The following is a 22,071-nucleotide window of genomic DNA, read 5'->3' as shown; positions in this document are numbered from 1 at the left end:
TGATCACAGAACTATTACTATTTCTGAGAACAAAGTTATTTACATTTGGCCCTAATCCTCTTCGTACAGGTCAAACGTTAACGATTATGGCGTGCTAGAGTTCGAATACTGTGTTTTATTTTGAAGGCTTCGCTACTTTGACGGTGGCTGCTCTTCCGCTCTGTTAGTTCACCTCAGTGACGAGCAGCAGCCGTTAGTCGTTCAGTCGGACCGACTGGTTGTTATTTCGTCATTGACTCTCGGTGGACGACTGTCTGTCTCTCTCTCTGCCTGTCGGCCTGTCTGTCGACACTGTCTGTCAGTGGACACTGTATCCGCGTAAGTGTGTGATAAAGCGGACACGATGATGATGTTTTCTCTGTGGGAGCGCTGGTTCTCCAGCAGCTGCTGTCTGTGCTGCCATGTCCGCACAGGAACCATCATCCTGGGCGTCTGGTACATGGTGAGCGCCGCCTGACACATTCATTCATTCATTCATTCATCCACCTATCAACACTTTACATCTAACATAAACATCCGCTGCTCTTCATATCGTTATTATAATATTATATGTCGTTATTTATTTAAGACCATCATGTGTTGTTTGATGTGTTAAAGTTACTGAGGTAAGTTTTTATAAATAGGTTATTTTACTTAAAGAAATAATTCATAATGTGACTTTTTTTTGAATGTGTTGATACATGGTTGTCTTGCTGCTTTCATTTCTTACTGTTGTAAATATTTGCTGCTGTTTGCACCATTTTTCCACTGCAGGGAAAGTGTGTGATTTCAAAACATCATCCTTTATTCACTGAATCAGTTTTTAGTGCACATGCAACTGAACTTATATCTCTGCACCTTCGTTTTCCACCTTCCTGTGCTGTGAAAACTGCAGTGGTTTAGTTTTAAAAGATAAATTGAAATCAAGGCTGATGGAAACACACACACCAGGTAGTAGTAGCGTGTTACATGCAGTAAGGTGGAGAGGGAGACAGGAGAAGTGAAACACCGTTTCCTGCTTTGTACTGATGCAAGTAGAAATATAATCATTACATTACATGTCATTTACCAGACACTTTTATCCAAGGGAATTGAGTACAACCTGCCAATCAATCAATCAATCAATAAATTAATAATATTCTTACTGTACATTATTATATTAGGAATATTTTCAGTGGTTTACCATTTGCCTCAGGTAACAGAGCTTCTGCATGTTGAATTATGTTGCCTTAGAAAAGCTATGTTTGATTGAAGGTTAATCCTTTGAAAATATTCACATAGCATAGTGTACTATTAGAATGTTTTCATCTTTTATGACACATTTTATCTGCTGTTGCCCTTCACATCAAACCAATGCATAAATCATTTTCACAGGCAGCGTTTACTGTTTGTAACATAGGAACCTCATACACCTCATGTCCACCTTCTTCGTCAAATAAAAAACTAAAGTGAACTATCCCTTTAACTTCCCATGTGGAAATATCCTCTCTGTTTGCTCCCTATGAATAAATTAGCAGTGGGCCTCTTCAGTTACCAGGCTTTGGTGTCAAGCTGCAAATTGGCTTCTGAGAATTTTCCATTGCACTTACCTGATCAGTGGGGGTGAGTGAGTGAGTCATCTGCATAATGAGCCACACAAAACCAGACCAAACAAAGGCATGTTCATGAGCCTGGACTTCCCGCTTTTTTGTACGTGTGTCGTTTTTTAGTACAGCTGAACCAAAGGGATAAGATGTAAGTGATGATTTTTTAGTAAGGATTCACGACGAGTATTTATAGTCTTTTAATGATGACTTTCTGTGGGTCTGTGTCCATATTGCTGCCTTTATCTGACCATAAGTCCTCTGTCCTTAAGCTCATCAATGCAGTGGTATTGCTCATCCTGCTGACGGCTCTCAGTGATCCTGAGCAGTATCACCTGACCAGCGCTGAGTTGGCTAATGACCTGGACGTCATGGATGATGCAAGTAAGTAAAGCCCATGGCGCAGAAGCAGAAAAACAGAAAATAGAAAAACAGAGACACTGTCAACAAGTGTTCTGATTGTAGCCATGCTGCTCTCCATGTCTATAATGTTGAGTCTAAATGTTTTAAAAAATGACAATGACTAATGGTATAATTTATTTTCACGCACATTTGTCTTGACTACAGTCAGCACTTAAAAAACAAAAAGTGCAGTGTGTTAGTCTGCATGATTTTTTGGTCACTTTTTACTACATCAAACATTAGTACAGATATATTAAAGACATATTGAAATAATTCAGTTGGCAGTTGATGTGTATTGCAATATTTTGTATTTATTTTTTATTATTATTTTTTGTTTAACCGATGTTACAAATAAACATGAAACTCTTTGTGGACTAGCATAATTTTTTTTTTTATGTTTCAGTCCACTAGATGGTGCCAAGTGGCCACTCTCACTGGAACTGTTGTGTTGCAATATATGATTTTTTGAATATTGCAATATCATGATAATTATCATGGCTTAAATATTGTGATAATATCGTATTGTGACTTAATTATTGTGATAATATTATATTGTGACTTAAATATTATGATAATATTGTATCACAACTTAAATATTGTGACTAAAATATTGTGATAATATCGTATTATGACGTTAATATCATGATTATATTGTATCATGACTTAAATATCACGATAATATCGTATTGTGACTTAAATATCATGATAATATTGTATCACAACTAAAATATTGTGACTAAAATATTGTGATAATATCGTATTATGACGTTAATATCATGATTATATTGTATCATGACTTAAATATCATGATAATATCGTATTGTGACGTAAATATCATGATAATATTGTATCACAACTAAAATATTGTGACTTAAATATTGTGATAATCGTTTTTTTTCAGTTTTCATAATAATTCTAAAGCTTTTAAATGTGAAGGTTTGTTTTCATTAAGAGATTATCTGTGCAATGATGTAAGTGCAAGTAATGAAAATCCATCATTTCATTCAATAAACCACCTAATTGTTACTGCCACACTTGAGAAATGCTTAGTTTCCATGTCAACTGGTTGACAGGTTTTCAATCTGGCTTTTAATGTTATAGCCTTCAGTCTTTTAAACATTTTAAACATTGGTTTTCAATTTTATTCCTTGTGTTCATTTAATTTTATTGACCTTTTTCTCCTGTTAGTGACATTTTTTTTCTTTTATATTTCTTGTGTGAACCACTTTCGATTGATGGCTGGCATTAAAGGTGCAATACGCGTTAAGCCATATGCCTTGAGATATGCAGTTAATTTTGCTGAAAAATCGAAAAGTCTGGGAACCACTGATGAATTTATTATTTTGCCTGGTGCTGTCGTTATGTAATTATGAGGTCAGGCTAACATGAAGTGTATGACAATGACATTATTTCCTTGTTTGGTTGGCAGATGCAGCATGTCATTTATTTATTCCTTCTGACACACAGTTTTCTCCAGATCAGCAGGACATGATATCGTAAACACCTTCTGGAACTCAATGTGGACTTGGATGTGACTCGGCCATGAAAACAAATACAAACAAGCAAACACAGAGTAAAATAAATGGACAAAAATGAATCTCTAATTTGACTTTTCCTGCTGTCACAGATATGTGCATCGCCTCTGCGATCTCTCTGCTGATGATTCTTATATGTGGGATGGCAACATATGGTGCATACAAGGTAAATACATGGAAATGATGCACAAACTGTTGGCTGTTAACATATGAAACATGATTAGCTTGTTATCTTGAGAGAGAAAAACACTCTTTGTTCTTTGATTTGTTCTGCTCATGTAGGTATTACTATAGGATGTTTACTTTTTTTGTATAAGAATGGTGCTCTTTTCTTATAATGTGGGATGTGGCCACAAGGCATGACACTGAAAATAAAAATGAAGTAAACAGTGCTGAAGACCTTAACTAAGCGTCCTGCACAATTTTACAATTTAGAACAAAGGAGAAGAAAATGTTTATTTCTCTTACCTAAAGTGTTTTATTAATGTCACTAGTCCCCTGCCACACACACCTACACAACATCTATTTTAGAGTCTTTGTGAACATTAAAAGAAAATTCTCCTGTGTCATCATTTTAAGGTCACTATAATCTTCTCGTGTGACCCAGTTTGAGGGCTGATTTATGTCCACAGTGTTGGTTAAACAGTGCAGCTTGAGTCTCTGCTCACAGATAAACATATCCTCCTCCTCCTGACTCATGTGTCTCTTTCAGCTTCGAGCCGCTTGGATCATCCCATTTTTCTGCTACCAAATATTTGACTTTGCTCTCAACACCCTGGTCGCTGTCAGCATTGTGGTTTACCCCAACACGGTACAGGACTACCTGCAGCAACTGGTGAGAAACCTGAAGTGTTTTTCTCTTAAAGGTGAAACTAAATCCCCTTTTCTGAGGCTAAAACCTGGCCCACTAGAGGATTTCCAAATCTGACTTGATTTTATAAAACGTGACCACAAACACAACAAAATCTGTTACTGATTTTCAATGTTTTAATCCTGAGAAAGCACAGACTAGACCCAACACAATCCTGGTCATGGGGACCCGCTGCACACCTGATTCAAATAAATGGGTCGTTATCAGGCTTGATGAGCTGAACATTTGAATCAGGTGTGTTGGAGTAGGGAAACATCTAAAACATACAGGGCTGTGGGTCCCCAGGACCAGGATTGAGAAACACTGGACTAGAGGATCCAGTAAAAGCACAGGACCACACACTTGGCGTTCAAACAATTTCAGGGAGCTCTCCCTGGGACTTCCCCGAAACTTGTGTGATTTAATGTGACTTCAGAATAGAAACAGACATGGAGGCGGACGATCGTCGTCAGAAAATCACTGTTCAGATGTTAAAATCGCATCTGTTAACCCCTCACACTACAGGATTATTGGGCCAGATAATCTGTTCGAACCAGCCTGAAAAAATCAGAAGACACCCAGGATTGTTGGAAAGGTCCAGATCCTCTCAATCTTTCTCACAGTGCAGAGAGAGAGAGAGGGAAAGAGAAAGGCGACGAAAACTTGTATCAGTGACATAAGTGTCACAAATCTTCGAACAACATTAACTAGATGCGCACATGCGCACACACACACACACACTGGTTTCTACTGACAAAGTCATTTAGGGCTTCAGTTAGTGAAGTCATTGACATTTACCAGCTTCTTTGAGGTTCACAGTGATTTTTGCACACGTTTGATTTTTATTTATTGTTTCACATGTCAGTATGTATGTATTGATGTCTCTCTGATGTTTACTGAACGTTGTTTTTCTGATTCATGTGCAGCCCGATAACTTCCCCTACAAAGAGGAGATTGCAGCTCTCAGTAATGTGTGCTTGGTTCTCGTGGTGCTGCTCTTCATTGGCTGCATTCTCGGCTTCAAGGTAAGGTTGTTTTTTTAACCTCAGTGTACCTTGAAATCCTTGAAAGTGTGTTAATTTGAAATTTTTTTTTTTTTGAAAATTGACAATCTAAATAGACTTAGGTCATTGAAAGTGCTTGAATTTTGTGCAAGAAAGAAGTTAAGTTTACTTACATGTCTCACTGTCAATGTGCCCTTGTTTGTTATGACACCACCTACTATTTCATGCCCTATATTGCTTGATGTACGTTGACTAGGCCTACATCCAGTTGTAATTAACTAGCAGTGTTGTGGACACTGTCTCTCTCCGTTGTTGACGTGAGATTCCATGCAGAATAATAAATGAGTAATGTTGACTTGATGCCTAGGAAATTAAAATTCCATGATCTCTGTCTTACCAAAGAAAAAGACATAGACTGACATGACCAAGATCCCAATGACAATCACTTGGCCAGATGCAGAGTGTGCTGCAAATCAGTAAAAGTGGATGCCTTTCAAGTTGCCCTCACATCGTCAACCAGTGTGGGAACCCTGTATACAGTACATTTATTGGATGATTTAATTGACGTTTTGGTAAGAGCAATATATCTCACCACAGATGCAGTCTAACAGGACACGTCGCCTGAAACATATCGTGTGTAAAAGTCAGTATCAGTGCAGAAGTACCATAATAAACGGAAGCGAGAGAGCTCAGTCTGGCTTTGGCTCTTGTTCGCGGATGGATGGATGTAACACGTGTGTTGTGTTTGGCCGGACACATCCAGTAGCAGGCTACTCGCTGAGGCAACATGATTGCTGGATGACAGAGAAAAACAGGAACTGTGCTCCTCCAAATGATATGGAGTATAAACCACACACATAGACCCTACACACAGTCTGAACAACAACAACGAATTACAGTTTGATTTTTGCGGTCTTTTTGTGAGACTTTCTGTGAATAACATGCTGGTCACATATCTAATCCAACTTTATTTATAAAGCACTTCAAAAACAACAGCTGAAACAAAGTGCTGTACATCAGAGATGATATATAGAAACATACTACCAAAAAACAATAGAATACTGTAGAACATATAAACAATATAAAAATAAAATATCTTGATATAGGTTGCGTAATATCCACAACTTTAAATTTAATTAAATGGTGGTCATTTAATTAAATTTAAATGGAAAGGCCTTCTTATTTCTTACTGTGTGTTTTAGGCTTTTTGTAACATGTGTGCAGGTGAGCATGAGACAACCTCTGAAATATAAAAACAGCAAACAGTTTTAAACTCCTGACTCAACACTTGCATGATCCAAGTGTTGAGTCAGGAGTTGAAAACTCAGAGGGTACAACATGACCTAATTGTACTGTGGTACAACACTTTGGTACAATTTTATTTTTGTATCGTTAATTTTTGTATTTATTTGTGTCGTGTCAGGCTTACCTCATAGCATGTGTGTGGAACTGCTACAGATATGTGAACGGCCGCGGAGCCTCTGAAATCCTGCTCTATGTGACGACTAACGACACCACGGTAAGTCACCTGTGACTGCATCATTACATCATTTATTCATTTGTATTGGATTTTAATTTTTACAGTGTACTGTACATTTATTTCCATTTACTATTATATTTTACACTTGTTGAGGATGTTTAGGAACCAGAACCAAATTGTGTTGCACTGTACAAGTGTAGTGTTTTGCAATGGCAATACATGACCATCATTATTTCATCATACGACATGCATTTCTTAAATTACTTTTAAAATCAGGTTTTAAAGACTGAAGCTGATGATAACAAATGATTATCATAACACATTAGTCACATTTCAAGGCTTAGGGATTTCCTGAAAGCAGCTGTGTAATGTGTACCAACATTTTTGGGGAGACTATTTTCAGCAGTGGAATAATACACATTTGGTACATTGCTGTGTATTTACAGTTGGATTGATTATGTGAGTCAGAATGAGACATGTAAATCATGTATGTAAGGGACAATTTGATATATTGATCCTCTTATTTAATTGACTATTTCAGCCTTGTTGATATATTGCAATTGGCTTGTATGTTGACTAAATATATACAGTGCTTAGGTGGTCTAATTAATATTAGACCACCTGTCATGAAAACAAATTATTTTGGAAATCTTTCACTAAGTTGTTATTTCTTTTTATTAATTACTTGGCAAATATTTTCTGTTCAGTAATGTGAGTAAATAACTATAATTTGACTTCTTAATCAAGTAATAATGTGATTTACTTTTTTTGTATATTTATGTAGGTAGGTATTTGTTATGTAGCTGGTTTTGGGGGGTTCACATGGGATTTGTTGACAGGAAAAAGTAGAGTATATCTCGATAACTTCTAACTTAATCAAGTGACAATGAGTCTGAGTCTGTTCTCAAACAAACCCTGTGAGGAAAATCAGTATTTCTTTTGTCTCATTGGACCACCTGTGAGAATATTCATCACATTTTCCAGTTTTCCTGTTAGTGAGATGTTTGTGAAAAGTAAAATAATGACGGGAGAGCTCTCACCACAGCCCTCAAAACATTCACACTCATTCGGGCCATGTGTAGTGTGAGTTACAGTTAGTTATTTCAGAGTTAAACCGTAAAACCGTTTCTGATCTTGACTTACTCAGTGGTTATTTCATTTGTAAAAGCAGACCTCCAGTGGGGAAAGGACTTCTTTAATTCCATCCAGACTTTGTGTCACGTGTTGATCGTCTGCATAGGTTTGTGGCAGCTGTAAATTCATTGTGTGGAAGAGAGAGGAAAGGAAATGTAACAGTAGTAGCAGGTAGTTTTATAAAGAATGCTGCAGAATAGATGAATGAAGACACACAGAGGGAGTGTTGAGACTCCTTCCTGGCAAAGCCATTATGACGATGGATAAAACACTATGGTGGTACAGTGAGGTCTTTTCTCACTGTACTAGAGTCTCCTGTTAGTGTCCTCTTGTCCATGTCTGGCCGGCGCACTGCCACTGCCCTGCTGCCCACACATGGATCATTAAAACTACTTTGACAGAAAGGAGATGAAAAGCAAGGCTGCATAAACACTTGTAATATGTTATGACTATCGAAGGATTCTTGACCATGCAGCGTGTTGTGTTTCACAGGTATTTTGTGAATACCTGCGCTCCTCAGTCAGCAGCTCGACACTCCTGAGTGCAACATTCCACACAGTTTGAAACAAGCCACGACACTTTACGCTGCATGACTTTATGTGATGTTTTTGGGTTCTACGAAACAGAAATGTGCTCACACACACACCCATGCTGCTAATGTGTAAAACACCTGAGCTGTACAGAGAGAACCAGAAGGCCCCTCTCTTACATCAGGACTCTTACATTACATTTGCTTCACCTCCTGTGGGTGTGTGTTTTCAGCCAGAGCCAGACGTATTCAATTAGAGCTCACCACAGATCACAACTCATACATTTGTGGCTTTTGGACAGGCGGTATATACGTTATACATTGTTTTTGGTCAAAGGTTGGTTAATTAATTCCACATGAGGCAATTTACTGGATATATTGTACAGACAAGTCACATATTGTCATGACTCCTGACGCTTTTTGTTTGACTTATTAGTCTGTTTTCTTTAATTGTGCGAGTCTGGTTCTTAGTTCCTCGTTTTCTGTTTTAGTTTGAAGTTTTTCCTGCATGTACCTTGTCTAGTTTTGCTATACTGTTGATTATCTGCCCCACTGTAATGTGTTTTAACAAAAGTCTCTTCTTCCTCTCCAGGTGCTGCTTCCTCCCTGCGACGACAGTGTCAGCATCCATACCAAGCAGGCTCCTCCACCTTACATCACTGCTACAGCATGAGGACATTTCTGGGATGCTGCCACTCACCACTGCACCTTGTTTATCAAAGTCTAGCTAAATTAAAAGCACCACACTGCCTCTCCATGGTATAGTGGAGCTGCTCACACATTAAATCATGTATAAAACGATGTCACATGCATTATGCATTGTGCAAACTCATCACTCCTGTTATTTATTGTTGAAATCATCAACTCTGTTGGTATTACTAAATAAATAATGTACGTTCTGCTGCATCGGAGTGAAATAACGGATAAAAAGCAGAGACGATAGATGACAGATTTTGTGTATTTGTTCTGTGTGTTTCTGTGATAGTGTTTTGTGAGTGTTTACATTTGATATTCATACGGTATTTACTGTAACGTAAACACATGCAAATATGCTGATAGTAATGAGTGAAGAGTTGTGACTTGTTTCCTGTTTGCTTTGCCCCTGCTTGTGATTGGGGTTGAATTGCCTTCATTCAAGACTTTCTCTGCGATGATGTGCGTTTTACAGTGTATACATAAAGTAACACTTTGAACTGCGTCTACCTGTAATCTGACACAAGCTTTCAGCAAACTAGTATTTATTCAACTTAAAATCTTATTTTACTGTTATACTCGGCTGCAGACATAATTGTCTTCTGGTATACACGTCACAAGTGTTGGGATATGCTGGTCAACCCTCCTGAATTTTAAATGTCAATGTTTGTTTCTACGGAAATGTCAAGAGCTGCTATTTATCTATAATGACTGCGCTGAAGTAGCACTGATCTGGAATCAGTTTGCTCATTGAAGTGATTGAATGATTTGCTCAGGGGAACCTGTTGCGAAGACTCTGGATCAGGCCTCTTTACATTAAGAGGCTCAGTAAATATGGACCCTGGTTGTGTTTTTTAAATTAAAGCCAGTGGGAGGAGTCTATTTTCTGTCTAAACAGGAGTCTGTTCCACCAGATGCAGATATACTAGCATAAGGCTTCCGGAAACACAATGTCCTGTGAGGACAAAAGTCAAACTTGAAGACTGCTGAAAAATATGAATGTTGCATTTATTTGTCTATTAAAATCTAATGATACTGACTGATGTATGTGTTTTATTTTAATGGAATAGTTTGAGGGTGACACTTAAATGTTTTGAAAGAAAGTAAAAAAATAAAAATAAAACAGCATACCATGAGACGATGCTTGGTATGAACTCTAATTTGGACTAAACTACAGCTAACTTCCTGTCAAAGGTTTGGACACAAAATAATTACATCCGTCATTATTGTTGAGGTGCTATCGCTAAAGCAAAGGCTATAGCTAGCCAGTTGTTTTTTTTTTTATCATATATTCCAGTTTGTGTTAGTAGCTAAAGCTAAAGTTCTAAATACAGCCAGCTAACATTAACATTATTACATCAACAATAAAGAACTACCTGGCTATATTAAGCTAACATCAATATCTTTGTGGTTTGGTTTTATTGTTTTAGTGAGCTGACGCAAAGGTTGTTTTCTACAAAAAAATTTTGATTCACATCTCTAACCTATTTGGGTCAAACCAACCAAATCTATGATAAAATAAAATCCTCAATTATTGAACTAATCCTGCCAGATTCTGAGCTTTTAAAAGTAATTTAAGACTAAACAACAATTGTATTATTGTAATTATTCATTCATTAAATGTACAAAACAAACAAAACAAAAAAAACTTAAATGAATGCCTTTTTATTAATTTAAGTACGAAGTGTGGAGCTTCTTTTGTGTTCATATGAACAGGTTTATATACAATTAAGCAGTTCTAATTCAACTACCTGCTGGCAAAATGTCTGTAGAATGTGTCTTTTTTTTCCCCACTTGCTGAACAAGAGGCGTCCCTGTGGTTGAAGTCAGAGTGGGAGTGAAGAGAGAAGCAGAGAGTGGATGGAGTAAAGAGCAGAGCTATCACACATATTTCTGCGTGTTTACAGTTGGTTTACAGTTCTTCTACTGGGGATTATTCTTTTGACTCATTGTTGGTATTTTTTGGGAGATTTTGAAACAGGAGTTGGAGAAATTTTTATTTTTAAAAGTAGGTAAGAAGTTTTATTTCTAATACCATGAGTCTGTTTAGTTTGGCGGAGAACTGCAGAGATTTGCAACTTCTTGACGGAGAACTTCATTCTTTAGTTTTTCAAGAAAACATGTTCAAAAAGAGGAAACAACAACTGTCACCTGTTCTAAGTTAAGTAACAACTTAGTTCACATGACATGCATAATGAATAGTCGTTAGAGATGATGTCCAAAACAGAGACGGGGTCCCATAAAACACAGTTGGGTACATGCTGTTTTTGTGCTTGACAGTAAACACTTCGCCTTGGCTTTTAGGAAATGAGAATGTTTACTCCGACATGGTTGAGTCCACATAACTGACAGAGGTGTCCCTTGTTAATAATAATCATTCTTCATAATAGACAACTGTGATCTTGCAGCATTGACTGACCTGAAGGCAGACAGACAGATGTGAGGTCACAGGTCAAACACTATGTGCGGTGCAACATGGATATGTGTCCCCTGAGTCTTAGGTCAGCAGCTCCCATATTTACAAATCTGTTCATCTGCCAGAGCTGCCAACACGCTGAACTGTGAACCAATGTCCTCACCCTGATCAGAGCTGAGAGAGAGATGTCCACAATGTCAAAATAGGGGATTCTAGTCGTCTGACATGTTTCCAACAGCAGCTGGTCCTGCAGCCTGAACATGAGTGGCTCTCCAGGGGACTGTGGTGTTTGTAAATCACGATACACCACCTGTGCAGCCAAACAGCCTGAAAAACACATGCCGAAGGACTCCGTCTACTTCATATGACATCAGACGAGAGGGAGACGTGTCCCTCCTGCGTCACTCACACATGTTTACGAACCATTTCGTAAACATGTTTTTACATAATATCCTTTCTGAAATGGTATTTATCAAGTCCTGTGCCAAGTTAGTGTGAAACTTGAAGCTGGACAGGTCAAACATCCAAGAGTTCACTATTTATATCTTTTATGGGCATTGACCTATATGTAGCACCTCTTGACACAGATACTTATACTTGTCACCTATATGCAAGATATTTGTCTCATAATAAAATGTAGTAAATTAATTAAATGTCAGTGAAGGTTAAGTTAGACAACCGGAAACATTATAATGACATTATTATACACGCTATTATGTACATGTATATTATGTATTATGAGTAATTATTACAAACGTCTGTAATTTGGAGGCTAAAGCAAAACAAAAAAAAAATCACATCTTCATTCATGAAACTATAATACACATGAAAAATAACATATTCAACAATTCATACATAATGAAAATAACTGGCATCTTTTATTTCAGCGATGAATCCGATATATCTCTCTTTGAGTGAAGGAGTTTAACATATTGTACATGAAAAGACAAACTCCCTGCCAACACTGAGACAGTGGCTGTTATTTTACAGGAAAGATTTCAGTATTTATGAGTCAGTCTGTGCTCGTCTCTTTGGTTTCCAGTGTGCGTGGGAAAAAGTGAAGCTGGATTTAACATTTGAGTAGTACAATGATTCTGGGTCGTGTCCTCATGTTCCTCTTTCTCCATCACATCAAATGTACAGGTTCACATTGCAACGACTGTCTTGATGACACCTGAATTCATGACTAAGAATTTAGGTTATTTAAACTTTGATTGTTCTATGTCCTCAGCCCTTTTCATCTGATTCTCCTAATTTGGTGATTTACAGCAGGTGACATCTATAATACTGTATCCCTGCCTCCTTTTTCTCTGTCCTCGCACACTTTTGCAAGGGCTGTGGCACTACCTTTGCTGTCTTGTGTCCATTTTTCAGCTTTTCATCACATGTGCCTGGACATGGACTTTCTCTCTGCATTATTTCATGACATTTCACGTTCATCCAGTTTGGAATGAATGCCGTAAATCAGTGGTTATGACTCTTGACTTTCCCTCCTTCTATTATTTTGTTTTGCATGCAGAAATCTACTCAGTGTTTCTCTCAGCTCTTGTTTTTGTGCTTTCAGCTCTCTCTCTTTCTTTCTCCAGGCTGCAGTTGTCAACTCTTGTCAGAATGAGGTTCTTGGCCTTCAGCCTCGTCTGCCTGATGTGCTGTGATGCCGTTCAGTTTTATAGACGTCGTCCCAGACCCATGACAGCCAGAAGGCAAAATGTCACTGCTGTCCAACCCAAACTAGTGGGTAAGTTTCTTTTTTCAGCTGTAGTTTTGTCTTTTCTGCTGAAGTCAAAGATGTCTTCGTAGCTGGTTTGGATGATGAAGTAAATGTCAACCCTTTGTTATGTCTTCTGTCACAGAGAACCCTTGCAAAGCCGTCCCACTGGATTTTTTCTTCGTCATCGACAGCTCCAGAAGCATCCGTCCCCATGACTATGAGAAGGTCAAGACCTTCATTGTCAACCTGGTTCAGTTCCTCAAAATTGGCCCTGAAGCCACCAGGGTGGGTCTGCTCCAGTATGGCAGCGTGGTCCAGCCCGAGTTCTCCCTCAAGACCTACACCACTAAGGCTGAAGTGGAGCAGGCGGTGAGGAACATGAAGCACCTTGCCACAGGGACCATGACCGGTCTGGCCATCCAGTACACAATGGAAACTGCCTTCACAGAGGAGGAAGGCGCACGACCAGCGGACCTACACATCCCACGAATCGCCATGATTGTGACCGACGGGAGGCCTCAGGACACGGTGGAGGAGATTGCGGCTCAGGCGAGGCAGGCTGGTATCCAGATCTTTGCCATCGGTGTGGGCCGGGTGGACATGAACACCCTGAGAGCCATTGGGAGTGAACCTCACTCTGAACATGTGCACCTGGTGGCCAACTTCAGCCAGATAGAAACCCTCACATCTGTGTTCCAGTCCAAACTGTGTGGAGGTGATGAATACAGTACACGTCCTCTCTTGTATGCATGTTCTCATACATGAGTCTGAGTCTGTATGTTGTGTATATCCCTGCATGCATTAGGTTCAGAGATGTGTGAGGTTGTGGACCATCAGTGCCAACATATCTGCGTGAGTAGCCCTGCGTCGTACAGGTGCCAGTGCAGGAAAGGTTTCATCCTCAACCCTGATGGAAAGACATGTAAAGGTGAAGAAACTGTTTTTAATGTGTGTGACTGATATTCTTCCTTTTTATTTAGAGTTGAAGTGAAAAAGCAAATTAAGATTTTTAGATAACGAATATTCAGTCTATAAAGTACCTGAAAAGGATACTTTAAAAGTAAAAGTATCTAGTATATAGTAGTTTATGAGTAATAATCAGGAACCATGGTATGGCTATTATCATCACCAAGCTATAACAGCAATATTACTTAGAAATAACTAGAGCTGAAACAATTAATCGATTATTAATTGATTACTAAACTAATCGAGTAAATTATTTTGATAATCAATTAATCGGTGAATTGATTTGAAGCTTCTTTCATGATTAAAAAAAGATTTCTGATTGTCGAAGCTTCTTAAATGTGAGCATTTTCTTCGTTTCTTTGCTCTGGATAACAAAGAATTCATTAAAAGTTAATCATTTTGGTTTGTGGACAAAACAAGACATTGGAGAAAATCATAATTTCCAGGTTTGACGAACACCAATCATAATTTTTTAAGGTTTTCTGATATTTTATGGATCAAATTATTAATCGAGAAAATAATCGACAGATTAATCGATTATGAAAATAATCGACAGTTGCATTAGAAATAGGATGGGTGAATGAACTGAATGGTAATGATAAAAATATCAGTCAGAGTTATCTTTTTTTCAGTGGTATAAACAATGAGGCAAAGTTTTAAAGCAAAATTAAACTACAGAATGATCCATTAATCATGTGACTTAAATTACTTAAAGTGTTTTTTTATATTTAATTAATGTTTGAGTCCATGTTAGAGTCATTATTTCTTAGAATTGAGTAGCACAAACACCGCCTATAAATTACAATTTGAGGTGCCTCAAATTCAAAAAAAGAGGCAGCATTCCTGCTGCCTGTGACGTCTCTCCACCCACCGCTGAAAAATATCCCCTTTTCTCTCGTAGTGGATGTTAACAGAAACAAAGTGGGGGAGTTTTCCTGAAGGAAGCATGTGCTTTAGCGATCATCAGAGCAGCTTCTGGAACGTGGTGACACACGTGTGTCCAGAGTCAAGTGTCCTTGTATCAGTAAATCAAACAACAACAGTACTGACTGACGATTTGTTCTGTCTGGAGAGTGAATGTCGATGTAGATGATAAGAATTATCCATGAAGGAGTCTTTTGTTGTTTTATATATATATATATATATATATATATATATATATATATATATATATATATATATATATATATATATATATATATATATATACATATATGTATATGTATACATATATGTATATATACGTATATATGCAGTGTGTGCTCATTTAAAAGTCATTATTCATGCAAGAAAGAGAGGGAAAACTTCTTCATATTCTAGAAATAGACCAGTGTGAGCTGGGGAATTGTGACTGCAAGTGTATGAAGAGCTGCTTCTTCAGTCTGGACGACAACACCTGCAGTTGAAATTGCTTTTTTTTTAATAGCAAGAATCAGGTGAAAGTGATTGAAAATGCACTAGAATCTCACATGTACTTGGAATAAAAACTCGTGAAAAAGGAGGGATTCTAACACCACATGGAGTCTGATAATGAACCGTATGATGTTAACTCAGAACACCTGTGCTCTTTTCTGTTTTATATTCTATCACACAGAGACTGATCACTGTGCTGATGGCACACATGGCTGTGAACAGGAGTTTATGAACACTGAAGACTCCTGTGTGTGTAAATGCAGAGAGGGTTTCACACTCAGACCTGATGGAAAAACGTGCAAGAGTAAGTGTCCTCACACAGGAAACTGTGTCACTCATTTATTTATGATGGCCTTCATTTTTGCATTAATTATTTGTACAATTAGTCTGTGAAGTAGAGCGAAAGTGAAACATTTATGTTGCTAGAATATTAAGCAAGAGTTCACAGGGAAAATCTGATTAATTGATGAGTTAGGAAACATTGATTTAATGATAATAATTTCATATAGCACCTTTCAAAACAGGATTACAAGCTGCTTTACAGTAAAAATAATAATTTTAAGTCATTTGAGAAGTAAAATACAAGTATAAAATGTGTTTTTCACTCATTGTCACTGCAGAGATCGATCACTGTGCTGATGGCACACATGGCTGTGAGCAGGAGTTCATGAACACTGAAGACTCCTGTGCGTGTAAATGCAGAGAGGGTTTCACACTCAGACCTGATGGAAAAACGTGCAAGAGTAAGTTTTAAAAAAATAACGTGCCATCGATTTATAACGCCTATATTTACTGTACATGTCCTACTACTTCTCTCTGAAGTACAGAAATTGTGTAAATCAACTAGGAGAGTTTTAAGGAAATCTGATAACAAATGAGTCTTTTGATCAGACGTAAACAGAACAACCATCTCTCTGCTCTTTTCTATTTTTCAATCACTGCAGAGATCGATCACTGTGCTGATGGCACACATGGCTGTGAGCAGGAGTTTATGAACGCTGAAGACTCCTGCGTGTGTAAATGCAGAGAGGGTTTCACACTCAGACCTGATGCAAAAACATGCAAGAGTAAGTTTCTCTGCTGTTTGTTGACTTTATACTCTCAGAGGCAAACAACACCTTAAAGAATAATGTGTGTCACTGTCCAAGTTCATGTTTATCATAGATGCAACAAGATTAATTAAGATTAATTAAGGAAAATCAAAATAAGTGATGTGTCTCTTGGAAGAATTTTCTCCAAAAGTTCAAACAATCACTATGTCAAGATTAGTGCACATAGTTTTCTAAACAAGAGCAATTAAACCGCACACATACAATAAAACTTGGGTTACTGATTCATAATGTAAAAATACGTTAATAAATAAATGAATTAATCACTGTTTTTCACTCATTGTCACACAGAGATCGATCACTGTGCTGATGGCACACATGGCTGTGAGCAGGAGTTTATGAACACTGAGGACTCCTGCGTGTGTAAATGCAGAGAGGGTTTCACACTCAGACCTGATGGGAAAACATGCAAGAGTAAGTTATAAAAGAATAACGTGTTATCATTCCATAACGCCTCTAACGTGACACATTCATATTTATTGTATGTGTCCTACTACTTCTTCTCTCTGAAGTAGAGAGTAGAGTTTGTAAGGAAATCTGATAATTAATGAGTCATTTGATCAGATGTTAACAGAACAACCGTCTCTCTGCTCTGTCACTGCAGAGATAGATCATTGTGCTGATGGCACACATGGCTGTGAGCAGGAGTTTATGAACACTGAAGACTCCTGTGTGTGTAAATGCAGAGAGGGTTTCACACTCAGACCTGATGGAAAAACATGCAAAAGTAAGAATCCAAATTTAACCTTTTAAATGTTTTTATTATTTAGATCTACCAATAGAACTTCAACATTTAGCGGATGTCAAAAATGTTATCAGACACCATACGGCTGTTATATTTATACATAGTTTTGATGAAGAAGTGAACATTCTGGGCAGGTGGTCAACACCATCAGCACGTTTCATCATCCATAATAACTGTTCTCAGTAACAACTGGCCCCAAATCTGCATGTTTTTGGACTGTGGGAGGAAACTGGAGAACCGAAAAGATTCTCAATAATAGGTCATTTCCACAGCAGACAGTGTGACATGTTTGAGCAGGAAAAGCCCAGGTGTTACTGATATCATTAATGATCTCTGAAACATGGAACTCAGTCATCATTAAACTGATTATATTCACCTGTGCTTTTCTGTGACCTGTCAAATGGTTCTGGCAATGAAAAGGCCTTCATCCGTAATCTGACTCTTCCCCCACAGAGATTGATCACTGTGCTGATAACACACATGGCTGCGAGCAGGAGTTTATGAACACTGAGGACTCCTGTGTGTGTAAATGCAGAGAGGGTTTCACACTCAGACCTGATGGAAAAACATGCAAGAGTAAGTTTCTTTGCGGTTTGTTGACTTCATTCTCTCAACAACTTAAAGAATAATGTGTTATTTAACGAGTCGTCACTGTTCAAGTTCATGTCTATCATAGATGTTTTTTTAATAAATGATTTCTACAGTTTATCTAGCAACATTAATACAACAAGATTAATTATTCATGGTTAAATCTAAATAAGTGATGTGTAGCTTGGAAGAATGTTCAGTGCCAGTCCATTTGATGAGCACCAACATCCAATTGTTATTGTATAAAATGTCAAGATCATATAGTTTTTGAAACAAGAACAATAAAACCACACATACAATAAAACTGGGGTTAGATTCTTACTGATTCATAATGTAAAAATAGAAATTTTTTCACTCATTGTTACAGAGATTGACCACTGTGCTGATAACACACATGGCTGTAAGCAGGAGTTTATGAACACTGAAGACTCCTGTGTGTGTAAATGCAGAGAGGGTTTCACACTCAGACCTGATGGGAAAACGTGCAAAAGTAAGAATCCAAATTCACCTTTTCAACTTTTATTATTAAGATCTTAAGCACTTCCACTGAGGATCTATATCATGAGTTATATCTGCTTTCATCACACATGCTTGGTAAACTGCACCAATAAGATCAGACACTCAACAGTAAAAACAGATGATAAGACGTCATCTCAATATTTCCACTATTTTGGTTAAATGAATTGTGAATGAATGTTAGGAGGTCGGTGTTAATCCAGCCACTCGCTGAAAAAAACAAATTCCATTTCCTCCACATAACAGTAATATTATCTTTAACTGAACTGAAAAAGTCAGAAGGTGTGTGCTCTGACTTTTAATGTTTATAATAAGAATTATCCATGAAGGAGTCTTTTGTTTGCTTTTGTACACTGGGTATTATGTGTACCTTAAAAGTAATTATTTATGCAAGAAAGATCAAAAAGTATAAAGTTATACATGGAATCTGGTCAAGTTTATGATTTAATGATGATAATTTTATATAGCACCTTTCAAAATAGAATTATAGGGAGATTTACAGTAAAAAGAGCATAACGTAAGTAAAATCCAAAACATGAAACATGTGTTTTTCACTCATTGTCACACAGAGATCGATCACTGTGCTGATGGCACACATGGCTGTGAGCAGGAGTTTATGAACACTGAAGACTCCTGCGTGTGTAAATGCAGAGAAGGTTTCACACTCAGACCTGATGGAAAAACATGCAAGAGTAAGTTTCTTTGCGGTTTGTTGACTTTATACTTTTATACTTTAACTTCTTGTCACTGTCACTTTTTTTTGCATGAAGGATTTCTACAATTTGTCTAGCAACTTTAATGCAACAAGAATAATTGTTCATGGGAAAATGAAAATAAGTGATGTGTCTTTGCTAATTTTTCCAACACCAGTCTCTTTGATGGGTAACAAAAGTCCACACAATCATCATCATTATTGTGTGAAATCTCACAATTAGTGCATATAATTAGCAAAAAAAAGAACATTAAACCATCACAGCTGAGGAGCACTGTTAGATGTCTGACTTTGTTTCTCTCTGTTGACGAGCAGTGCTGATTTACAAAAGTTTTTCATGGTTTTTTAGTACAAATGTACTTCTTTTCAAACTCCCAGGTTTGGACCTGTGTCACACACTCGAGCACGGCTGTGAGCATCAGTGCATCAACACCAACATCTCTTACATCTGCAGATGTTTTGAGGGATTCATGTTGGCTGAAGACGGGAAGAGCTGCAGAAGTATGACCATGGCCTTCTATTATAGAGACCATCACCTTCAAAGTGTCTTTTATTTATATATATATATATATATATATATATATATATATATATATATATATATATATATATATATACATATACACACACACACACACACACACATATATATGTATGTGTGTGTGTAACATGTTATTTGTTGTGTGACTGACAGAACCAGAGTGTGGCGATGGAGTGATGGATTTGGTGTTTGTGATTGACGGCTCCAAGAGTCTGGGCCCAGCCAACTTTGAGCTGGTCAAGCAGTTGGTTAATGGCATTGTGGACTCACTGGACATCTCCGCCGCAGGCACACATGTCGGCCTCCTTCAGTACTCCACCAAAGTCCGCACAGAGTTCACCCTGGGCCAGTACATCACGGCACAGCGTGTTAAACAGGCCGTGGCACGGGTACAGTACATGGGCAGAGGTTCTATGACGGGCTCAGCCTTGCGTCACATGTTTGAGTCAAGCTTTTCATTCAAAGAAGGCGCCCGAGCCAGTGTCTCACGTGTCTGCATCGTGTTCACTGATGGAAGATCTCAGGATGATGTCACAGAGTGGGCTACCAAAGCAAAGAACTCTGGTAAACTTACCATCCACACTTTGACTAAACAATTTGGTAACGTAACAAACTTTAATTAAAGGAGCATTTTGGCCATCCTTACCTTATTTTCTGTTACTTACAGGTATCACCATTTATGCCTTGGGTATTGGCAAAGCCATAGAGCAGGAGCTGAGAGAAATCGCCTCGGAGCCTGATGAAAAGCATCTTTATTATGCTGAGGATTTTGAGAAAATGGGAGAAATTACAAAGAGGCTCAAGATGAGGATATGTAAAGGTAACATTCTACACATGGTTGGACAACTTTGTCTCAAGAGTAACACTTTACATTACAGCAGTGATTTCCAAAGACTGTATGCATGAGATGAAGTTGTAATTATTTTACCAATACTATCACTTTTATTACCACACTGTCACTCTGCAAATACCAAGCTCAAATATAACATAATTATCATTACCAATAGTTCAGTGTTATTAAATATGATAACAAAATGGTGCATCACTGCCACCTGCTGTCATGATTTCTGATCCAAGCAATCAGTATTTTTATATTGTCATATTACTCATCATCTTCTGTTACCCATATATAGCATTTCTACAGGAGTGAGGATAAAAAAGTGAGGATAACTGCAATAAAATCAGATTCAAGGACAAGAAAATTCTCTATCATTTACTGTTTTTCCCGCAGAAAAACCTGAAGGAAACATGTGCCAGTGTGAGAACTTGATGCGTTTTCAAGAGCAGGTCACCGACAAACTGAAGAACCTGATGCTGAATAATATCCTTTTCACCACTTTACATTCAATATGTTATTGCATATTTTCCTTGTATGAATGGTAGATGAATAAGGCAAGTAATATTTGAATTCTGGACATTTCTGCTGCTTTTCCAGGGTGGATGGCACATACACATTTACTCTGGAAATCTCCAGAAACAGCCAGTAGTGCTTATCATGCAAAGTGATTCATATTTAATTTGTTAGCTGTGCTTTGTCTTAAAAACAAGACATATTGACATCAGAATTGATTTGCCAAAACTTGGTGTATTTATTAGCCTATATTTGCAGTACATAAATATGCAGGAAATATCCTAACCCGTGTTTCCATTTGGATTCCTTAACCTGTCTTTACTTGAAGCCATATCCGAGAAGATGGAGCTACTCGAGAATCAACTTGTACATAAATAAACTTCTGAGATGTGTCCATTTATCTCTCCTCTGACCAGCAACGAAGCGTTCTCAGATCCTGCACAGCAAGCTGCACCCATGCAATGTTGTCTATACGGATGCTATTTATACTCTTTTGTATACAACACAATGTATTCAATGTATTTTGTCTGACATGGTCTTTGTAATGTAATGTTAAGTCACATGAGTAACTCTTTAAACTGGAAAATGACAAACACTCATTTGAATAGGTTTTTATTGAGGATTAAGTTTGGGACTTATTCTCCTTTGTTACTTATTGTCATAATAAAAAAAAGTTCCAAACAACACTGACTTCAGCAAATGATAAAACAGAGCCAGTAGGGGAAGATATGCTACTCTAAACTTTGCCACAAGGTGGTGGATCTCCAGAGGAGATTCTCACAGAAAGGGGAGGAATCATTCTCCCTGCATGTGT

The 22,071-nt window shown here is 37.7% G+C and overlaps 2 protein-coding genes across 5 annotated transcripts; both read left to right on the top strand.

Moving 5' to 3' along the window:
- Nucleotides 1–182: 182 nt before the first annotated feature.
- Nucleotides 183–10,228, top strand: LOC122774600 (lysosomal-associated transmembrane protein 4B-like). Its single transcript, XM_044034034.1, has 7 exons — nucleotides 183–442; nucleotides 1,835–1,946; nucleotides 3,592–3,665; nucleotides 4,212–4,334; nucleotides 5,276–5,374; nucleotides 6,777–6,872; nucleotides 9,089–10,228. Exons 1-7 carry the CDS (start codon nucleotides 344–346, stop codon nucleotides 9,167–9,169), a joined length of 684 nt encoding a protein of 227 aa, XP_043889969.1. The 5' UTR covers nucleotides 183–343; the 3' UTR covers nucleotides 9,170–10,228.
- An 817-nt stretch (nucleotides 10,229–11,045) lies between these two features.
- LOC122774598 (matrilin-2-like) lies at nucleotides 11,046–21,941 on the top strand. 4 transcript variants are annotated; one of them, XM_044034026.1, is made up of 17 exons: nucleotides 11,046–11,201; nucleotides 13,216–13,343; nucleotides 13,459–14,031; nucleotides 14,122–14,244; nucleotides 15,877–15,999; nucleotides 16,316–16,438; nucleotides 16,640–16,762; nucleotides 17,096–17,218; nucleotides 17,409–17,531; nucleotides 18,003–18,125; nucleotides 18,505–18,627; nucleotides 19,223–19,345; nucleotides 19,744–19,866; nucleotides 20,060–20,470; nucleotides 20,574–20,726; nucleotides 21,138–21,227; nucleotides 21,580–21,941. In XM_044034026.1, exons 2-17 carry the CDS (start codon nucleotides 13,217–13,219, stop codon nucleotides 21,633–21,635), a joined length of 2,640 nt encoding a protein of 879 aa, XP_043889961.1. In that variant the 5' UTR covers nucleotides 11,046–11,201; nucleotide 13,216; the 3' UTR covers nucleotides 21,636–21,941. The 4 variants fall into 4 exon arrangements, with proteins under 4 accessions (XP_043889961.1, XP_043889965.1, XP_043889964.1 ...); XM_044034030.1 differs by lacking the exon at nucleotides 17,409–17,531; XM_044034029.1 differs by lacking the exon at nucleotides 18,505–18,627.
- Nucleotides 21,942–22,071: the final 130 nt, after the last annotated feature.

This window comes from Solea senegalensis, linkage group LG9, assembly GCF_019176455.1.
Source record: "Solea senegalensis isolate Sse05_10M linkage group LG9, IFAPA_SoseM_1, whole genome shotgun sequence".
In the NCBI taxonomy this organism is placed as follows: Eukaryota; Metazoa; Chordata; class Actinopteri; order Pleuronectiformes; family Soleidae; genus Solea; species Solea senegalensis.
Note: the sequence above shows the minus strand (reverse complement) of the source record. Positions and strands in the feature narration are given on the sequence as shown.